The 20,236-nt window shown below is 37.9% G+C and overlaps 1 protein-coding gene across 1 annotated transcript in view; it reads left to right on the top strand.

Moving 5' to 3' along the window:
* LOC143767565 (uncharacterized) overlaps window positions 1-20,236 on the top strand; it is a 95,129-nt gene that overhangs the window by 46,927 nt on the left and 27,966 nt on the right. The window contains exons 18-27 of the mRNA XM_077255975.1: window positions 1,083-1,406; window positions 3,063-3,374; window positions 5,024-5,341; window positions 6,992-7,221; window positions 8,977-9,277; window positions 10,934-11,155; window positions 12,889-13,212; window positions 14,869-15,180; window positions 16,831-17,148; window positions 18,799-19,028. Of these exons, the coding sequence (XP_077112090.1) occupies window positions 1,083-1,406; window positions 3,063-3,374; window positions 5,024-5,341; window positions 6,992-7,221; window positions 8,977-9,277; window positions 10,934-11,155; window positions 12,889-13,212; window positions 14,869-15,180; window positions 16,831-17,148; window positions 18,799-19,028 (2,891 nt within the window). The remainder of the gene's footprint in view (window positions 1-1,082; window positions 1,407-3,062; window positions 3,375-5,023; window positions 5,342-6,991; window positions 7,222-8,976; window positions 9,278-10,933; window positions 11,156-12,888; window positions 13,213-14,868; window positions 15,181-16,830; window positions 17,149-18,798; window positions 19,029-20,236) is intronic.

The raw sequence follows: 20,236 nt of genomic DNA on the forward strand, positions 1-20,236 counted from the left end.
AGCCTGCAAGACAGTACTAGCACAAATAATTTAGATAAAGAAATGGGGCCTCCTTTCTGCACCACAAAATCTTAGCCCAAACAAGTTTGATTAGGAAATGTGACATCCTGCTGGCACCACAATATTAGACCAAAAGATCATGATTGGGAAATGTGGCTTTCTGCCTGCACCACAATATTAGCCCAAACTATTTTCATTAGGAAATCTGGCCTCCTGCCTACACCACAATGTTAGTGCAAATGATTTTGAATAGGAAATGTAGCCTCCTTCCTGCACCACAGTATTAATCCAATTGAATGTGATTAGGAAATGTGGCGCCCTGCCTGCACCACACTATTAGCACAATTGTTTCAGATGATGGAAGGTTGATTTTACACAGGATCCAAAATAGCTGAAGAAACTGACAATAAACTGCATTTCTAACTATCTGAAAACTTGCAGCAGCCACTGTAGCATCCTCTCTGTACTGTTACACTGACAAAATCATGCCACCAAAACAACATATCCCCTTTTTATATGGAGAGGGTCATGTGATTTTGGCAACCAATTACAGAAGCCCTTGTGTCTGGCATTGTGGATGGTATTTGTGCTGTGATTGTCTGCCAGAATCTACACACATTAAGTTAACAAAAAAAGAAAAAATTAAAAAACAAAAACAGTCTGCCATTCCTCTGACCTCTCCACACTAAATCCCCTCATTAAAGACCCCCCCGCTCAACATACAGCACCACTATCCTAGCCAAAGTCCTAACAAAAGCATTAGTGGAAACACAATCATTTACTGAACTGTTCACGAGTTTTGCTGACTTTAAGGGAAAATGCACGTAAATCCGAACACAAATTCAAATGAGCTCCTTTCATGCCAAATTTGAGATTGCTGAAAGGTATCCGAATAAATCCACTCATCACTATTTATAAAAATTTGCTTTAACATGTATTTTGGTTTTAAACACTACAAAGGGCTGAATAGGCAGGGTATTTAGTAACAATAATACAAATGCTTTATAGGGGATCTGTCAGGTTCCCTTTAAGATAATTTATAATTCATCGTTTTCAGAAATGACCATTCTCCTTTTTTTTAGGTTCAGGTTCAGACTTGTCTATAAGACTGGTAAATGGCAATGGTCAATGTAACGGTCGTGTAGAAATCCTCTATAATGGAGCATGGGGAACTGTGTGTGATGATTATTGGGATATTAATGCTGCACAAGTTGTATGCCGGCAGTTAAATTGTGGCCAAGCTCTTGCATTTAATGGCAGTGCTGCATTTGGCCAAGGACAAGGAGTAATTTTATTGGATGATGTGCAATGCACCGGCAATGAACAACACGTATGGGACTGTCTACACCAACCATTTACAGTGAATAACTGTGGACATAATGAAGATGCTGGAGTCGTCTGCTCAGGTATATTTTCAAAATGATGAAATCTTATACAATCATCTGATATGATATGTTGTTTGCATAGATGTTCAAGTAATCCACATTTTCATATTTTCTACTACTAAGGGTAACTCAAACAATCAATAGTTTTTATAAGAAAATCTTGAAGGACTAGAGGCACTTTGATTCCTACCCTATTAAGTCCAAAATGTTAAGAGGTTTTATGTGCTAGTAGGATGCCTTTGTGAGGTCATTGACACATCAATAATAAGATGCTGATGGATTTCTGTTATAGGGTTTTATTCCACATATTAATTATTAATGTAGTGTTTGACTATCCATAACCAATATTTGGCTAATATTAGATTAGGAAATGTGGTCTACTGCCTGCACCAGAAAATTAGCACAAACTATTTAGATTAGGAAATGTGGCCTCCTGCCTCCTGCGTGCAGCACAATAGTAGAGCAGAAGATTTAGTGTGTCTGGAATAAACTGTTGTCAGAAATGATTCAGATTAAAAAATGTAGGCTGGTCTCTGGACCACACTATTAGCTAAAAGGATTTAGATTCTGAAATGTGATGACAAGCCTGCAAGACAGTACTAGCGCAAATAATTTAGATAAAGAAATGGGGCCTCCTTTCTGCACCACAAAATCTTAGCCCAAACAAGTTTGATTAGGAAATGTGACATCCTGCTGGCACCACAATATTAGACCAAAAGATCATGATTGGGAAATGTGGCTTTCTGCCTGCACCACAATATTAGCCCAAACTATTTTCATTAGGAAATCTGGCCTCCTGCCTACACCACAATGTTAGTGCAAATGATTTTGAATAGGAAATGTAGCCTCCTTCCTGCACCACAGTATTAATCCAATTGAATGTGATTAGGAAATGTGGCGCCCTGCCTGCACCACACTATTAGCACAATTGTTTCAGATGATGGAAGGTTGATTTTACACAGGATCCAAAATAGCTGAAGAAACTGACAATAAACTGCATTTCTAACTATCTGAAAACTTGCAGCAGCCACTGTAGCATCCTCTCTGTACTGTTACACTGACAAAATCATGCCACCAAAACAACATATCCCCTTTTTATATGGAGAGGGTCATGTGATTTTGGCAACCAATTACAGAAGCCCTTGTGTCTGGCATTGTAGATGGTATTTGTGCTGTGATTGTCAGCCAGAATCTACACACATTAAGTAAACAAAAGGAGAAAAAATTAAAAGACAAAAACAGTCCGCCATTCCTCTGACCTCTCCACACTAAATCCCTTCATTAAAGACCCCCCCGCCCAACATACAGCACCACTATCCTAGCCAAAGTCCTAACAAAAGCATTAGTGGAAACACAATCATTTACTGAACTGTTCACGAGTTTTGCTGACTTTAAGGGAAAATGCACGTAAATCCGAACACAAATTCAAATGAGCTCCTTTCATGCCAAATTTGAGATTGCTGAAAGGTATCCGAATAAATCCACTCATCACTATTTATAAAAATTTGCTTTAACATGTATTTTGGTTTTAAACACTACAAAGGGCTGAATAGGCAGGGTATTTAGTAACAATAATACAAATGCTTTATAGGGGATCTGTCAGGTTCCCTTTAAGATAATTTATAATTCATCGTTTTCAGAAATGACCATTCTCCTTTTTTTTAGGTTCAGGTTCAGACTTGTCTATAAGACTGGTAAATGGCAATGGTCAATGTAACGGTCGTGTAGAAATCCTCTATAATGGAGCATGGGGAACTGTGTGTGATGATTATTGGGATATTAATGCTGCACAAGTTGTATGCCGGCAGTTAAATTGTGGCCAAGCTCTTGCATTTAATGGCAGTGCTGCATTTGGCCAAGGACAAGGAGTAATTGTATTGGATGATGTGCAATGCACCGGCAATGAACAACACGTATGGGACTGTCTACACCAACCATTTACAGTGAATAACTGTGGACATAATGAAGATGCTGGAGTCGTCTGCTCAGGTATATTTTCAAAATGATGAAATCTTATACAATCATCTGATATGATATGTTGTTTGCATAGATGTTCAAGTAATCCACATTTTCATATTTTCTACTACTAAGGGTAACTCAAACAATCAATAGTTTTTATAAGAAAATCTTGAAGGACTAGAGGCACTTTGGTTCCTTCCCTATTAAGTCCAAAATGTTAGGAGGTTTTATGTGCCAGTAGGATGCCTTTGTGAGGTCATTGACACATCAATAATAAGATGCTGATGGATTTCTGTTATAGGGTTTTATTCCACATATTAATTATTAATGTAGTGTTTGACTATCCATAACCAATATTTGGCTAATATTAGATTAGGAAATGTGGTCTACTGCCTGCACCAGAAAATTAGCACAAACTATTTAGATTAGGAAATGTGGCCTCCTGCCTCCTGCGTGCAGCACAATAGTAGAGCAGAAGATTTAGTGTGTCTGGAATAAACTGTTGTCAGAAATGATTCAGATTAAAAAATGTAGGCTGGTCTCTGGACCACACTATTAGCTAAAAGGATTTAGATTCTGAAATGTGATGACAAGCCTGCAAGACAGTACTAGCGCAAATAATTTAGATAAAGAAATGGGGCCTCCTTTCTGCACCACAAAATCTTAGCCCAAACAAGTTTGATTAGGAAATGTGACATCCTGCTGGCAACACAATATTAGACCAAAAGATCATGATTGGGAAATGTGGCTTTCTGCCTGCACCACAATATTAGCCCAAACTATTTTCATTAGGAAATCTGGCCTCCTGCCTACACCACAATGTTAGTGCAAATGATTTTGAATAGGAAATGTAGCCTCCTTCCTGCACCACAGTATTAATCCAATTGAATGTGATTAGGAAATGTGGCGCCCTGCCTGCACCACACTATTAGCACAATTGTTTCAGATGATGGAAGGTTGATTTTACACAGGATCCAAAATAGCTGAAGAAACTGACAATAAACTGCATTTCTAACTATCTGAAAACTTGCAGCAGCCACTGTAGCATCCTCTCTGTACTGTTACACTGACAAAATCATGCCACCAAAACAACATATCTCCTTTTTATATGGAGAGGGTCATGTGATTTTGGCAACCAATTACAGAAGCCCTTGTGTCTGGCATTGTGGATGGTATTTGTGCTGTGATTGTCTGCCAGAATCTACACACATTAAGTTAACAAAAAGAGAAAAAATTAAAAAACAAAAACAGTCTGCCATTCCTCTGACCTCTCCACACTAAATCCCCTCATTAAAGACCCCCCCGCTTAACATACAGCACCACTATCCTAGCCAAAGTCCTTACAAAAGCATTAGTGGAAACACAATCATTTACTGAACTGTTCACGAGTTTTGCTGACTTTAAGGGAAAATGCACGTAAATCCGAACACAAATTCAAATGAGCTCCTTTCATGCCAAATTTGAGATTGCTGAAAGGTATCCGAATAAATCCACTCATCACTATTTATAAAAATTTGCTTTAACATGTATTTTGGTTTTAAACACTACAAAGGGCTGAATAGGCAGGGTATTTAGTAACAATAATACAAATGCTTTATAGGGGATCTGTCAGGTTCCCTTTAAGATAATTTATAATTCATCGTTTTCAGAAATGACCATTCTCCTTTTTTTAGGTTCAGGTTCAGACTTGTCTATAAGACTGGTAAATGGCAATGGTCAATGTAACGGTCGTGTAGAAATCCTCTATAATGGAGCATGGGGAACTGTGTGTGATGATTATTGGGATATTAATGCTGCACAAGTTGTATGCCGGCAGTTAAATTGTGGCCAAGCTCTTGCATTTAATGGCAGTGCTGCATTTGGCCAAGGACAAGGAGTAATTGTATTGGATGATGTGCAATGCACCGGCAATGAACAACACGTATGGGACTGTCTACACCAACCATTTACAGTGAATAACTGTGGACATAATGAAGATGCTGGAGTCGTCTGCTCAGGTATATTTTCAAAATGATGAAATCTTATACAATCATCTGATATGATATGTTGTTTGCATAGATGTTCAAGTAATCCACATTTTCATATTTTCTACTACTAAGGGTAACTCAAACAATCAATAGTTTTTATAAGAAAATCTTGAAGGACTAGAGGCACTTTGATTCCTACCCTATTAAGTCCAAAATGTTAAGAGGTTTTATGTGCTAGTAGGATGCCATTGTGAGGTCATTGACACATCAATAATAAGATGCTGATGGATTTCTTTTATAGGGTTTTATTCCACATATTAATTATTAATGTAGTGTTTGACTATCCATAACCAATATTTGGCTAATATTAGATTAGGAAATGTGGTCTACTGCCTGCACCAGAAAATTAGCACAAACTATTTAGATTAGGAAATGTGGCCTCCTGCCTCCTGCGTGCAGCACAATAGTAGAGCAGAAGATTTAGTGTGTCTGGAATAAACTGTTGTCAGAAATGATTCAGATTAAAAAATGTAGGCTGGTCTCTGGACCACACTATTAGCTAAAAGGATTTAGATTCTGAAATGTGATGACAAGCCTGCAAGACAGTACTAGCGCAAATAATTTAGATAAAGAAATGGGGCCTCCTTTCTGCACCACAAAATCTTAGCCCAAACAAGTTTGATTAGGAAATGTGACATCCTGCTGGCACCACAATATTAGACCAAAAGATCATGATTGGGAAATGTGGCTTTCTGCCTGCACCACAATATTAGCCCAAACTATTTTCATTAGGAAATCTGGCCTCCTGCCTACACCACAATGTTAGTGCAAATGATTTTGAATAGGAAATGTAGCCTCCTTCCTGCACCACAGTATTAATCCAATTGAATGTGATTAGGAAATGTGGCGCCCTGCCTGCACCACACTATTAGCACAATTGTTTCAGATGATGGAAGGTTGATTTTACACAGGATCCAAAATAGCTGAAGAAACTGACAATAAACTGCATTTCTAACTATCTGAAAACTTGCAGCAGCCACTGTAGCATCCTCTCTGTACTGTTACACTGACAAAATCATGCCACCAAAACAACATATCCCCTTTTTATATGGAGAGGGTCATGTGATTTTGGCAACCAATTACAGAAGCCCTTGTGTCTGGCATTGTAGATGGTATTTGTGCTGTGATTGTCAGCCAGAATCTACACACATTAAGTAAACAAAAAGAGAAAAAATTAAAAGACAAAAACAGTCCGCCATTCCTCTGACCTCTCCACACTAAATCCCTTCATTAAAGACCCCCCCGCCCAACATACAGCACCACTATCCTAGCCAAAGTCCTAACAAAAGCATTAGTGGAAACACAATCATTTACTGAACTGTTCACGAGTTTTGCTGACTTTAAGGAAAAATGCACGTAAATCCGAACACAAATTCAAATGAGCTCCTTTCATGCCAAATTTGAGATTGCTGAAAGGTATCCGAATAAATCCACTCATCACTATTTATAAAAATTTGCTTTAACATGTATTTTGGTTTTAAACACTACAAAGGGCTGAATAGGCAGGGTATTTAGTAACAATAATACAAATGCTTTATAGGGGATCTGTCAGGTTCCCTTTAAGATAATTTATAATTCATCGTTTTCAGAAATGACCATTCTCCTTTTTTTTAGGTTCAGGTTCAGACTTGTCTATAAGACTGGTAAATGGCAATGGTCAATGTAACGGTCGTGTAGAAATCCTCTATAATGGAGCATGGGGAACTGTGTGTGATGATTATTGGGATATTAATGCTGCACAAGTTGTATGCCGGCAGTTAAATTGTGGCCAAGCTCTTGCATTTAATGGCAGTGCTGCATTTGGCCAAGGACAAGGAGTAATTGTATTGGATGATGTGCAATGCACCGGCAATGAACAACACGTATGGGACTGTCTACACCAACCATTTACAGTGAATAACTGTGGACATAATGAAGATGCTGGAGTCGTCTGCTCAGGTATATTTTCAAAATGATGAAATCTTATACAATCATCTGATATGATATGTTGTTTGCATAGATGTTCAAGTAATCCACATTTTCATATTTTCTACTACTAAGGGTAACTCAAACAATCAATAGTTTTTATAAGAAAATCTTGAAGGACTAGAGGCACTTTGATTCCTACCCTATTAAGTCCAAAATGTTAAGAGGTTTTATGTGCTAGTAGGATGCCTTTGTGAGGTCATTGACACATCAATAATAAGATGCTGATGGATTTCTGTTATAGGGTTTTATTCCACATATTAATTATTAATGTAGTGTTTGACTATCCATAACCAATATTTGGCTAATATTAGATTAGGAAATGTGGTCTACTGCCTGCACCAGAAAATTAGCACAAACTATTTAGATTAGGAAATGTGGCCTCCTGCCTCCTGCGTGCAGCACAATAGTAGAGCAGAAGATTTAGTGTGTTTGGAATAAACTGTTGTCAGAAATGATTCAGATTAAAAAATGTAGGCTGGTCTCTGGACCACACTATTAGCTAAAAGGATTTAGATTCTGAAATGTGATGACAAGCCTGCAAGACAGTACTAGCGCAAATAATTTAGATAAAGAAATGGGGCCTCCTTTCTGCACCACAAAATCTTAGCCCAAACAAGTTTGATTAGGAAATGTGACATCCTGCTGGCACCACAATATTAGACCAAAAGATCATGATTGGGAAATGTGGCTTTCTGCCTGCACCACAATATTAGCCCAAACTATTTTCATTAGGAAATCTGGCCTCCTGCCTACACCACAATGTTAGTGCAAATGATTTTGAATAGGAAATGTAGCCTACTTCCTGCACCACAGTATTAATCCAATTGAATGTGATTAGGAAATGTGGCGCCCTGCCTGCACCACACTATTAGCACAATTGTTTCAGATGATGGAAGGTTGATTTTACACAGGATCCAAAATAGCTGAAGAAACTGACAATAAACTGCATTTCTAACTATCTGAAAACTTGCAGCAGCCACTGTAGCATCCTCTCTGTACTGTTACACTGACAAAATCATGCCACCAAAACAACATATCCCCTTTTTATATGGAGAGGGTCATGTGATTTTGGCAACCAATTACAGAAGCCCTTGTGTCTGGCATTGTAGATGGTATTTGTGCTGTGATTGTCAGCCAGAATCTACACACATTAAGTAAACAAAAAGAGAAAAAATTAAAAGACAAAAACAGTCCGCCATTCCTCTGACCTCTCCACACTAAATCCCTTCATTAAAGACCCCCCCGCCCAACATACAGCACCACTATCCTAGCCAAAGTCCTAACAAAAGCATTAGTGGAAACACAATCATTTACTGAACTGTTCACGAGTTTTGCTGACTTTAAGGGAAAATGCACGTAAATCCCAACACAAATTCAAATGAGCTCCTTTCATGCCAAATTTGAGATTGCTGAAAGGTATCCGAATAAATCCACTCATCACTATTTATAAAAATTTGCTTTAACATGTATTTTGGTTTTAAACACTACAAAGGGCTGAATAGGCAGGGTATTTAGTAACAATAATACAAATGCTTTATAGGGGATCTGTCAGGTTCCCTTTAAGATAATTTATAATTCATCGTTTTCAGAAATGACCATTCTCCTTTTTTTTAGGTTCAGGTTCAGACTTGTCTATAAGACTGGTAAATGGCAATGGTCAATGTAACGGTCGTGTAGAAATCCTCTATAATGGAGCATGGGGAACTGTGTGTGATGATTATTGGGATATTAATGCTGCACAAGTTGTATGCCGGCAGTTAAATTGTGGCCAAGCTCTTGCATTTAATGGCAGTGCTGCATTTGGCCAAGGACAAGGAGTAATTGTATTGGATGATGTGCAATGCACCGGCAATGAACAACACGTATGGGACTGTCTACACCAACCATTTACAGTGAATAACTGTGGACATAATGAAGATGCTGGAGTCGTCTGCTCAGGTATATTTTCAAAATGATGAAATCTTATACAATCATCTGATATGATATGTTGTTTGCATAGATGTTCAAGTAATCCACATTTTCATATTTTCTACTACTAAGGGTAACTCAAACAATCAATAGTTTTTATAAGAAAATCTTGAAGGACTAGAGGCACTTTGATTCCTTCCCTATTAAGTCCAAAATGTTAAGAGGTTTTATGTGCTAGTAGGATGCCTTTGTGAGGTCATTGACACATCAATAATAAGATGCTGATGGATTTCTGTTATAGGGTTTTATTCCACATATTAATTATTAATGTAGTGTTTGACTATCCATAACCAATATTTGGCTAATATTAGATTAGGAAATGTGGTCTACTGCCTGCACCAGAAAATTAGCACAAACTATTTAGATTAGGAAATGTGGCCTCCTGCCTCCTGCGTGCAGCACAATAGTAGAGCAGAAGATTTAGTGTGTCTGGAATAAACTGTTGTCAGAAATGATTCAGATTAAAAAATGTAGGCTGGTCTCTGGACCACACTATTAGCTAAAAGGATTTAGATTCTGAAATGTGATGACAAGCCTGCAAGACAGTACTAGCACAAATAATTTAGATAAAGAAATGGGGCCTCCTTTCTGCACCACAAAATCTTAGCCCAAACAAGTTTGATTAGGAAATGTGACATCCTGCTGGCACCACAATATTAGACCAAAAGATCATGATTGGGAAATGTGGCTTTCTGCCTGCACCACAATATTAGCCCAAACTATTTTCATTAGGAAATCTGGCCTCCTGCCTACACCACAATGTTAGTGCAAATGATTTTGAATAGGAAATGTAGCCTCCTTCCTGCACCACAGTATTAATCCAATTGAATGTGATTAGGAAATGTGGCGCCCTGCCTGCACCACACTATTAGCAGAATTGTTTCAGATGATGGAAGGTTGATTTTACACAGGATCCAAAATAGCTGAAGAAACTGACAATAAACTGCATTTCTAACTATCTGAAAACTTGCAGCAGCCACTGTAGCATCCTCTCTGTACTGTTACACTGACAAAATCATGCCACCAAAACAACATATCCCCTTTTTATATGGAGAGGGTCATGTGATTTTGGCAACCAATTACAGAAGCCCTTGTGTCTGGCATTGTGGATGGTATTTGTGCTGTGATTGTCTGCCAGAATCTACACACATTAAGTTAACAAAAAGAGAAAAAATTAAAAAACAAAAACAGTCTGCCATTCCTCTGACCTCTCCACACTAAATCCCCTCATTAAAGACCCCCCCGCTTAACATACAGCACCACTATCCTAGCCAAAGTCCTTACAAAAGCATTAGTGGAAACACAATCATTTACTGAACTGTTCACGAGTTTTGCTGACTTTAAGGGAAAATGCACGTAAATCCGAACACAAATTCAAATGAGCTCCTTTCATGCCAAATTTGAGATTGCTGAAAGGTATCCGAATAAATCCACTCATCACTATTTATAAAAATTTGCTTTAACATGTATTTTGGTTTTAAACACTACAAAGTGCTGAATAGGCAGGGTATTTAGTAACAATAATACAAATGCTTTATAGGGGATCTGTCAGGTTCCCTTTAAGATAATTTATAATTCATCGTTTTCAGAAATGACCATTCTCCTTTTTTTTAGGTTCAGGTTCAGACTTGTCTATAAGACTGGTAAATGGCAATGGTCAATGTAACGGTCGTGTAGAAATCCTCTATAATGGAGCATGGGGAACTGTGTGTGATGATTATTGGGATATTAATGCTGCACAAGTTGTATGCCGGCAGTTAAATTGTGGCCAAGCTCTTGCATTTAATGGCAGTGCTGCATTTGGCCAAGGACAAGGAGTAATTGTATTGGATGATGTGCAATGCACCGGCAATGAACAACACGTATGGGACTGTCTACACCAACCATTTACAGTGAATAACTGTGGACATAATGAAGATGCTGGAGTCGTCTGCTCAGGTATATTTTCAAAATGATGAAATCTTATACAATCATCTGATATGATATGTTGTTTGCATAGATGTTCAAGTAATCCACATTTTCATATTTTCTACTACTAAGGGTAACTCAAACAATCAATAGTTTTTATAAGAAAATCTTGAAGGACTAGAGGCACTTTGATTCCTTCCCTATTAAGTCCAAAATGTTAAGAGGTTTTATGTGCTAGTAGGATGCCTTTGTGAGGTCATTGACACATCAATAATAGGATGCTGATGGATTTCTGTTATAGGGTTTTATTCCACATATTAATTATTAATGTAGTGTTTGACTATCCATAACCAATATTTGGCTAATATTAGATTAGGAAATGTGGTCTACTGCCTGCACCAGAAAATTAGCACAAACTATTTAGATTAGGAAATGTGGCCTCCTGCCTCCTGCGTGCAGCACAATAGTAGAGCAGAAGATTTAGTGTGTCTGGAATAAACTGTTGTCAGAAATGATTCAGATTAAAAAATGTAGGCTGGTCTCTGGACCACACTATTAGCTAAAAGGATTTAGATTCTGAAATGTGATGACAAGCCTGCAAGACAGTACTAGCACAAATAATTTAGATAAAGAAATGGGGCCTCCTTTCTGCACCACAAAATCTTAGCCCAAACAAGTTTGATTAGGAAATGTGACATCCTGCTGACACCACAATATTAGACCAAAAGATCATGATTGGGAAATGTGGCTTTCTGCCTGCACCACAATATTAGCCCAAACTATTTTCATTAGGAAATCTGGCCTCCTGCCTACACCACAATGTTAGTGCAAATGATTTTGAATAGGAAATGTAGCCTCCTTCCTGCACCACAGTGTTAATCCAATTGAATGGGATTAGGAAATGTGGCGCCCTGCCTGCACCACACTATTAGCACAATTGTTTCAGATGATGGAAGGTTGATTTTACACAGGATCCAAAATAGCTGAAGAAACTGACAATAAACTGCATTTCTAACTATCTGAAAACTTGCAGCAGCCACTGTAGCATCCTCTCTGTACTGTTACACTGACAAAATCATGCCACCAAAACAACATATCCCCTTTTTATATGGAGAGGGTCATGTGATTTTGGCAACCAATTACAGAAGCCCTTGTGTCTGGCATTGTGGATGGTATTTGTGCTGTGATTGTCTGCCAGAATCTACACACATTAAGTTAACAAAAAGAGAAAAAATTAAAAAACAAAAACAGTCTGCCATTCCTCTGACCTCTCCACACTAAAACCCCTCATTAAAGACCCCCCCGCTCAACATACAGCACCACTATCCTAGCCAAAGTCCTAACAAAAGCATTAGTGGAAACACAATCATTTACTGAACTGTTCACGAGTTTTGCTGACTTTAAGGGAAAATGCACGTAAATCCGAACACAAATTCAAATGAGCTCCTTTCATGCCAAATTTGAGATTGCTGAAAGGTATCCGAATAAATCCACTCACACTATTTATAAAAATTTGCTTTAACATGTATTTTGGTTTTAAACACTACAAAGGGCTGAATAGGCAGAGTATTTAGTAACAATAATACAAATGCTTTATAGGGGATCTGTCAGGTTCCCTTTAAGATAATTTATAATTCATCGTTTTCAGAAATGACCATTCTCCTTTTTTTTAGGTTCAGGTTCAGACTTGTCTATAAGACTGGTAAATGGCAATGGTCAATGTAACGGTCGTGTAGAAATCCTCTATAATGGAGCATGGGGAACTGTGTGTGATGATTATTGGGATATTAATGCTGCACAAGTTGTATGCCGGCAGTTAAATTGTGGCCAAGCTCTTGCATTAATTGGCAGTGCTGCATTTGGCCAAGGACAAGGAGTAATTGTATTGGATGATGTGCAATGCACCGGCAATGAACAACACGTATGGGACTGTCTACACCAACCATTTACAGTGAATAACTGTGGACATAATGAAGATGCTGGAGTCGTCTGCTCAGGTATATTTTCAAAATGATGAAATCTTATACAATCATCTGATATGATATGTTGTTTGCATAGATGTTCAAGTAATCCACATTTTCATATTTTCTACTACTAAGGGTAACTCAAACAATCAATAGTTTTTATAAGAAAATCATGAAGGACTAGAGGCACTTTGATTCCTTCCCTATTAAGTCCAAAATGTTAAGAGGTTTTATGTGCTAGTAGGATGCCTTTGTGAGGTCATTGACACATCAATAATAAGATGCTGATGGATTTCTGTTATAGGGTTTTATTCCACATATTAATTATTAATGTAGTGTTTGACTATCCATAACCAATATTTGGCTAATATTAGATTAGGAAATGTGGTCTACTGCCTGCACCAGAAAATTAGCACAAACTATTTAGATTAGGAAATGTGGCCTCCTGCCTCCTGCGTGCAGCACAATAGTAGAGCAGAAGATTTAGTGTGTCTGGAATAAACTGTTGTCAGAAATGATTCAGATTAAAAAATGTAGGCTGGTCTCTGGACCACACTATTAGCTAAAAGGATTTATATTCTGAAATGTGATGACAAGCCTGCAAGACAGTACTAGCGCAAATAATTTAGATAAAGAAATGGGGCCTCCTTTCTGCACCACAAAATCTTAGCCCAAACAAGTTTGATTAGGAAATGTGACATCCTGCTGGCACCACAATATTAGACCAAAAGATCATGATTGGGAAATGTGGCTTTCTGCCTGCACCACAATATTAGCTCAAACTATTTTCATTAGGAAATCTGGCCTCCTGCCTACACCACAATGTTAGTGCAAATGATTTTGAATAGGAAATGTAGCCTCCTTCCTGCACCACAGTATTAATCCAATTGAATGGGATTAGGAAATGTGGCGCCCTGCCTGCACCACACTATTAGCACAATTGTTTCAGATGATGGAAGGTTGATTTTACACAGGATCCAAAATAGCTGAAGAAACTGACAATAAACTGCATTTCTAACTATCTGAAAACTTGCATCAGCCACTGTAGCATCCTCTCTGTACTGTTACACTGACAAAATCATGCCACCAAAACAACATATCCCCTTTTTATATGGAGAGGGTCATGTGATTTTGGCAACCAATTACAGAAGCCCTTGTGTCTGGCATTGTGGATGGTATTTGTGCTGTGATTGTCTGCCAGAATCTACACACATTAAGTTAACAAAAAAAGAAAAAATTAAAAAACAAAAACAGTCTGCCATTCCTCTGACCTCTCCACACTAAATCCCCTCATTAAAGACCCCCCCACTCAACATACAGCACCACTATCCTAGCCAAAGTCCTAACAAAAGCATTAGTGGAAACACAATCTTTTACTGAACTGTTCACGAGTTTTGCTGACTTTAAGGGAAAATGCACGTAAATCCGAACACAAATTCAAATGAGCTCCTTTCATGCCAAATTTGAGATTGCTGAAAGGTATCCGAATAAATCCACTCATCACTATTCATAAAAATTTGCTTTAACCTGTATTTTGGTTTTAAACACTACAAAGGGCTGAATAGGCAGGGTATTTAGTAACAATAATACAAATGCTTTATAGGGGATCTGTCAGGTTCCCTTTAAGATAATTTATAATTCATCGTTTTCAGAAATGACCATTTTCCTTTTTTTTAGGTTCAGGTTCAGACTTGTCTATAAGACTGGTAAATGGCAATGGTCAATGTAACGGTCGTGTAGAAATCCTCTATAATGGAGCATGGGGAACTGTGTGTGATGATTATTGGGATATTTATGCTGCACAAGTTGTATGCCGGCAGTTAAATTGTGGCCAAGCTCTTGCATTTAATGGCAGTGCTGCATTTGGCCAAGGACAAGGAGTAATTGTATTAGATGATGTGCAATGCACCGGCAATGAACAACACGTATGGGACTGTCTACACCAACCATTTACAGTGAATAACTGTGGACATAATGAAGATGCTGGAGTTGTCTGCTCAGGTATATTTTCAAAATGATGAAATCTTATACAATCATCTGATATGATATGTTGTTTGCATAGATGTTCAAGTAATCCACATTTTCATATTTTCTACTACTAAGGGTAACTCAAACAATCAATAGTTTTTATAAGAAAATCTTGAAGGACTAGAGGCACTTTGGTTCCTTCCCTATTAAGTCCAAAATGTTAAGAGGTTTTATGTGCTAGTAGGATGCCTTTGTGAGGTCATTGACACATCAATAATAAGATGCTGATGGATTTCTGTTATAGGGTTTTATTCCACATATTAATTATTAATGTAGTATTTGACTATCCATAACCAATATTTGGCTAATATTAGATTAGGAAATGTGGTCTACTGCCTGCACCAGAAAATTAGCACAAACTATTTAGATTAGGAAATGTGGCCTCCTGCCTCCTGCGTGCAGCACAATAGTAGAGCAGAAGATTTAGTGTGTCTGGAATAAACTGTTGTCAGAAATGATTCAGATTAAAAAATGTAGGCTGGTCTCTGGACCACACTATTAGCTAAAAGGATTTAGATTCTGAAATGTGATGACAAGCCTGCAAGACAGTACTAGCACAAATAATTTAGATAAAGAAATGGGGCCTCCTTTCTGCACCACAAAATCTTAGCCCAAACAAGTTTGATTAGGAAATGTGACATCCTGCTGGCACCACAATATTAGACCAAAAGATCATGATTGGGAAATGTGGCTTTCTGCCTGCACCACAATATTAGCCCAAACTATTTTCATTAGGAAATCTGGCCTCCTGCCTACACCACAATGTTAGTGCAAATGATTTTGAATAGGAAATGTAGCCTCCTTCCTGCACCACAGTATTAATCCAATTGAATGTGATTAGGAAATGTGGCGCCCTGCCTGCACCACACTATTAGCAGAATTGTTTCAGATGATGGAAGGTTGATTTTACACAGGATCCAAAATAGCTGAAGAAACTGACAATAAACTGCATTTCTAACTATCTGAAAACTTGCAGCAGCCACTGTAGCATCCTCTCTGTACTGTTACACTGACAAAATCATGCCACCAAAACAACATATCCCCTTTTTATATGGAGAGGGTCATGTGATTTTGGCAACCAATTACAGAAGCCCTTGTGTCTGGCATTGTGGATGGTATTTGTGCTGTGATTGTCTGCCAGAATCTACACACATTAAGTTAACAAAAAAAGAAAAAATTAAAAAACAAAAACAGTCTGCCATTCCTCTGACCTCTCCACACTAAATCCCCTCATTAAAGACCCCCCCGCTCAACATACAGCACCACTATCCTAGCCAAAGTCCTAACAAAAGCATTAGTGGAAACACAATCATTTACTGAACTGTTCACGAGTTTTGCTGACTTTAAGGGAAAATGCACGTAAATCCGAACACAAATTCAAATGAGCTCCTTTCATGCCAAATTTGAGATTGCTGAAAGGTATCCGAATAAATCCACTCATCACTATTTATAAAAATTTGCTTTAACATGTATTTTGGTTTTAAACACTACAAAGGGCTGAATAGGCAGGGTATTTAGTAACAATAATACAAATGCTTTATAGGGGATCTGTCAGGTTCCCTTTAAGATAATTTATAATTCATAGTTTTCAGAAATGACCATTCTCCTTTTTTTTACGTTCAGGTTCAGACTTGTCTATAAGACTGGTAAATGGCAATGGTCAATGTAACGGTCGTGTAGAAATCCTCTATAATGGAGCATGGGGAACTGTGTGTGATGATTATTGGGATATTAATGCTGCACAAGTTGTATGCCGGCAGTTAAATTGTGGCCAAGCTCTTGCATTTAATGGCAGTGCTGCATTTGGCCAAGGACAAGGAGTAATTGTATTGGATGATGTGCAATGCACCGGCAATGAACAACACGTATGGGACTGTCTACACCAACCATTTACAGTGAATAACTGTGGACATAATGAAGATGCTGGAGTCGTCTGCTCAGGTATATTTTCAAAATGATGAAATCTTATACAATCATCTGATATGATATGTTGTTTGCATAGATGTTCAACTAATCCACATTTTCATATTTTCTACTACTAAGGGTAACTCAAACAATCAATAGTTTTTATAAGAAAATCATGAAGGACTAGAGGCACTTTGATTCCTTCCCTATTAAGTCCAAAATGTTAAGAGGTTTTATGTGCTAGTAGGATGCCTTTGTGAGGTCATTGACACATCAATAATAAGATGCTGATGGATTTCTGTTATAGGGTTTTATTCCACATATTAATTATTAATGTAGTGTTTGACTATCCATAACCAATATTTGGCTAATATTAGATTAGGAAATGTGGTCTACTGCCTGCACCAGAAAATTAGCACAAACTATTTAGATTAGGAAATGTGGCCTCCTGCCTCCTGCGTGCAGCACAATAGTAGAGCAGAAGATTTAGTGTGTCTGGAATAAACTGTTGTCAGAAATGATTCAGATTAAAAAATGTAGGCTGGTCTCTGGACCACACTATTAGCTAAAAGGATTTATATTCTGAAATGTGATGACAAGCCTGCAAGACAGTACTAGCGCAAATAATTTAGATAAAGAAATGGGGCCTCCTTTCTGCACCACAAAATCTTAGCCCAAACAAGTTTGATTAGGAAATGTGACATCCTGCTGGCACCACAATATTAGACCAAAAGATCATGATTGGGAAATGTGGCTTTCTGCCTGCACCACAATATTAGCTCAAACTATTTTCATTAGGAAATCTGGCCTCCTGCCTACACCACAATGTTAGTGCAAATGATTTTGAATAGGAAATGTAGCCTCCTTCCTGCACCACAGTATTAATCCAATTGAATGGGATTAGGAAATGTGGCGCCCTGCCTGCACCACACTATTAGCACAATTGTTTCAGATGATGGAAGGTTGATTTTACACAGGATCCAAAATAGCTGAAGAAACTGACAATAAACTGCATTTCTAACTATCTGAAAACTTGCATCAGCCACTGTAGCATCCTCTCTGTACTGTTACACTGACAAAATCATGCCACCAAAACAACATATCCCCTTTTTATATGGAGAGGGTCATGTGATTTTGGCAACCAATTACAGAAGCCCTTGTGTCTGGCATTGTGGATGGTATTTGTGCTGTGATTGTCTGCCAGAATCTACACACATTAAGTTAACAAAAAAAGAAAAAATTAAAAAACAAAAACAGTCTGCCATTCCTCTGACCTCTCCACACTAAATCCCCTCATTAAAGACCCCCCCACTCAACATACAGCACCACTATCCTAGCCAAAGTCCTAACAAAAGCATTAGTGGAAACACAATCTTTTACTGAACTGTTCACGAGTTTTGCTGACTTTAAGGGAAAATGCACGTAAATCCGAACACAAATTCAAATGAGCTCCTTTCATGCCAAATTTGAGATTGCTGAAAGGTATCCGAATAAATCCACTCATCACTATTCATAAAAATTTGCTTTAACCTGTATTTTGGTTTTAAACACTACAAAGGGCTGAATAGGCAGGGTATTTAGTAACAATAATACAAATGCTTTATAGGGGATCTGTCAGGTTCCCTTTAAGATAATTTATAATTCATCGTTTTCAGAAATGACCATTTTCCTTTTTTTTAGGTTCAGGTTCAGACTTGTCTATAAGACTGGTAAATGGCAATGGTCAATGTAACGGTCGTGTAGAAATCCTCTATAATGGAGCATGGGGAACTGTGTGTGATGATTATTGGGATATTTATGCTGCACAAGTTGTATGCCGGCAGTTAAATTGTGGCCAAGCTCTTGCATTTAATGGCAGTGCTGCATTTGGCCAAGGACAAGGAGTAATTGTATTAGATGATGTGCAATGCACCGGCAATGAACAACACGTATGGGACTGTCTACACCAACCATTTACAGTGAATAACTGTGGACATAATGAAGATGCTGGAGTTGTCTGCTCAGGTATATTTTCAAAATGATGAAATCTTATACAATCATCTGATATGATATGTTGTTTGCATAGATGTTCAAGTAATCCACATTTTCATATTTTCTACTACTAAGGGTAACTCAAACAATCAATAGTTTTTATAAGAAAATCTTGAAGGACTAGAGGCACTTTGGTTCCTTCCCTATTAAGTCCAAAATGTTAAGAGGTTTTATGTGCTAGTAGGATGCCTTTGTGAGGTCATTGACACATCAATAATAAGATGCTGATGGATTTCTGTTATAGGGTTTTATTCCACATATTAATTATTAATGTAGTATTTGACTATCCATAACCAATATTTGGCTAATATTAGATTAGGAAATGTGGTCTACTGCCTGCACCAGAAAATTAGCACAAACTATTTAGATTAGGAAATGTGGCCTCCTGCCTCCTGCGTGCAGCACAATAGTAGAGCAGAAGATTTAGTGTGTCTGGAATAAACTGTTGTCAGAAATGATTCAGATTAAAAAATGTAGGCTGGTCTCTGGACCACACTATTAGCTAAAAGGATTTAGATTCTGAAATGTGATGACAAGCCTGCAAGACAGTACTAGCACAAATAATTTAGATAAAGAAATGGGGCCTCCTTTCTGCACCACAAAATCTTAGCCCAAACAAGTTTGATTAGGAAATGTGACATCCTGCTGGCACCACAATATTAGACCAAAAGATCATGATTGGGAAATGTGGCTTTCTGCCTGCACCACAATATTAGCCCAAACTATTTTCATTAGGAAATCTGGCCTCCTGCCTACACCACAATGTTAGTGCAAATGATTTTGAATAGGAAATGTAGCCTCCTTCCTGCACCACAGTATTAATCCAATTGAATGTGATTAGGAAATGTGGCGCCCTGCCTGCACCACACTATTAGCAGAATTGTTTCAGATGATGGAAGGTTGATTTTACACAGGATCCAAAATAGCTGAAGAAACTGACAATAAACTGCATTTCTAACTATCTGAAAACTTGCAGCAGCCACTGTAGCATCCTCTCTGTACTGTTACACTGACAAAATCATGCCACCAAAACAACATATCCCCTTTTTATATGGAGAGGGTCATGTGATTTTGGCAACCAATTACAGAAGCC

Source organism: Ranitomeya variabilis, chromosome 4 (assembly GCF_051348905.1).
Source record: "Ranitomeya variabilis isolate aRanVar5 chromosome 4, aRanVar5.hap1, whole genome shotgun sequence".
Lineage (NCBI taxonomy): Eukaryota > Metazoa > Chordata > Amphibia > Anura > Dendrobatidae > Ranitomeya > Ranitomeya variabilis.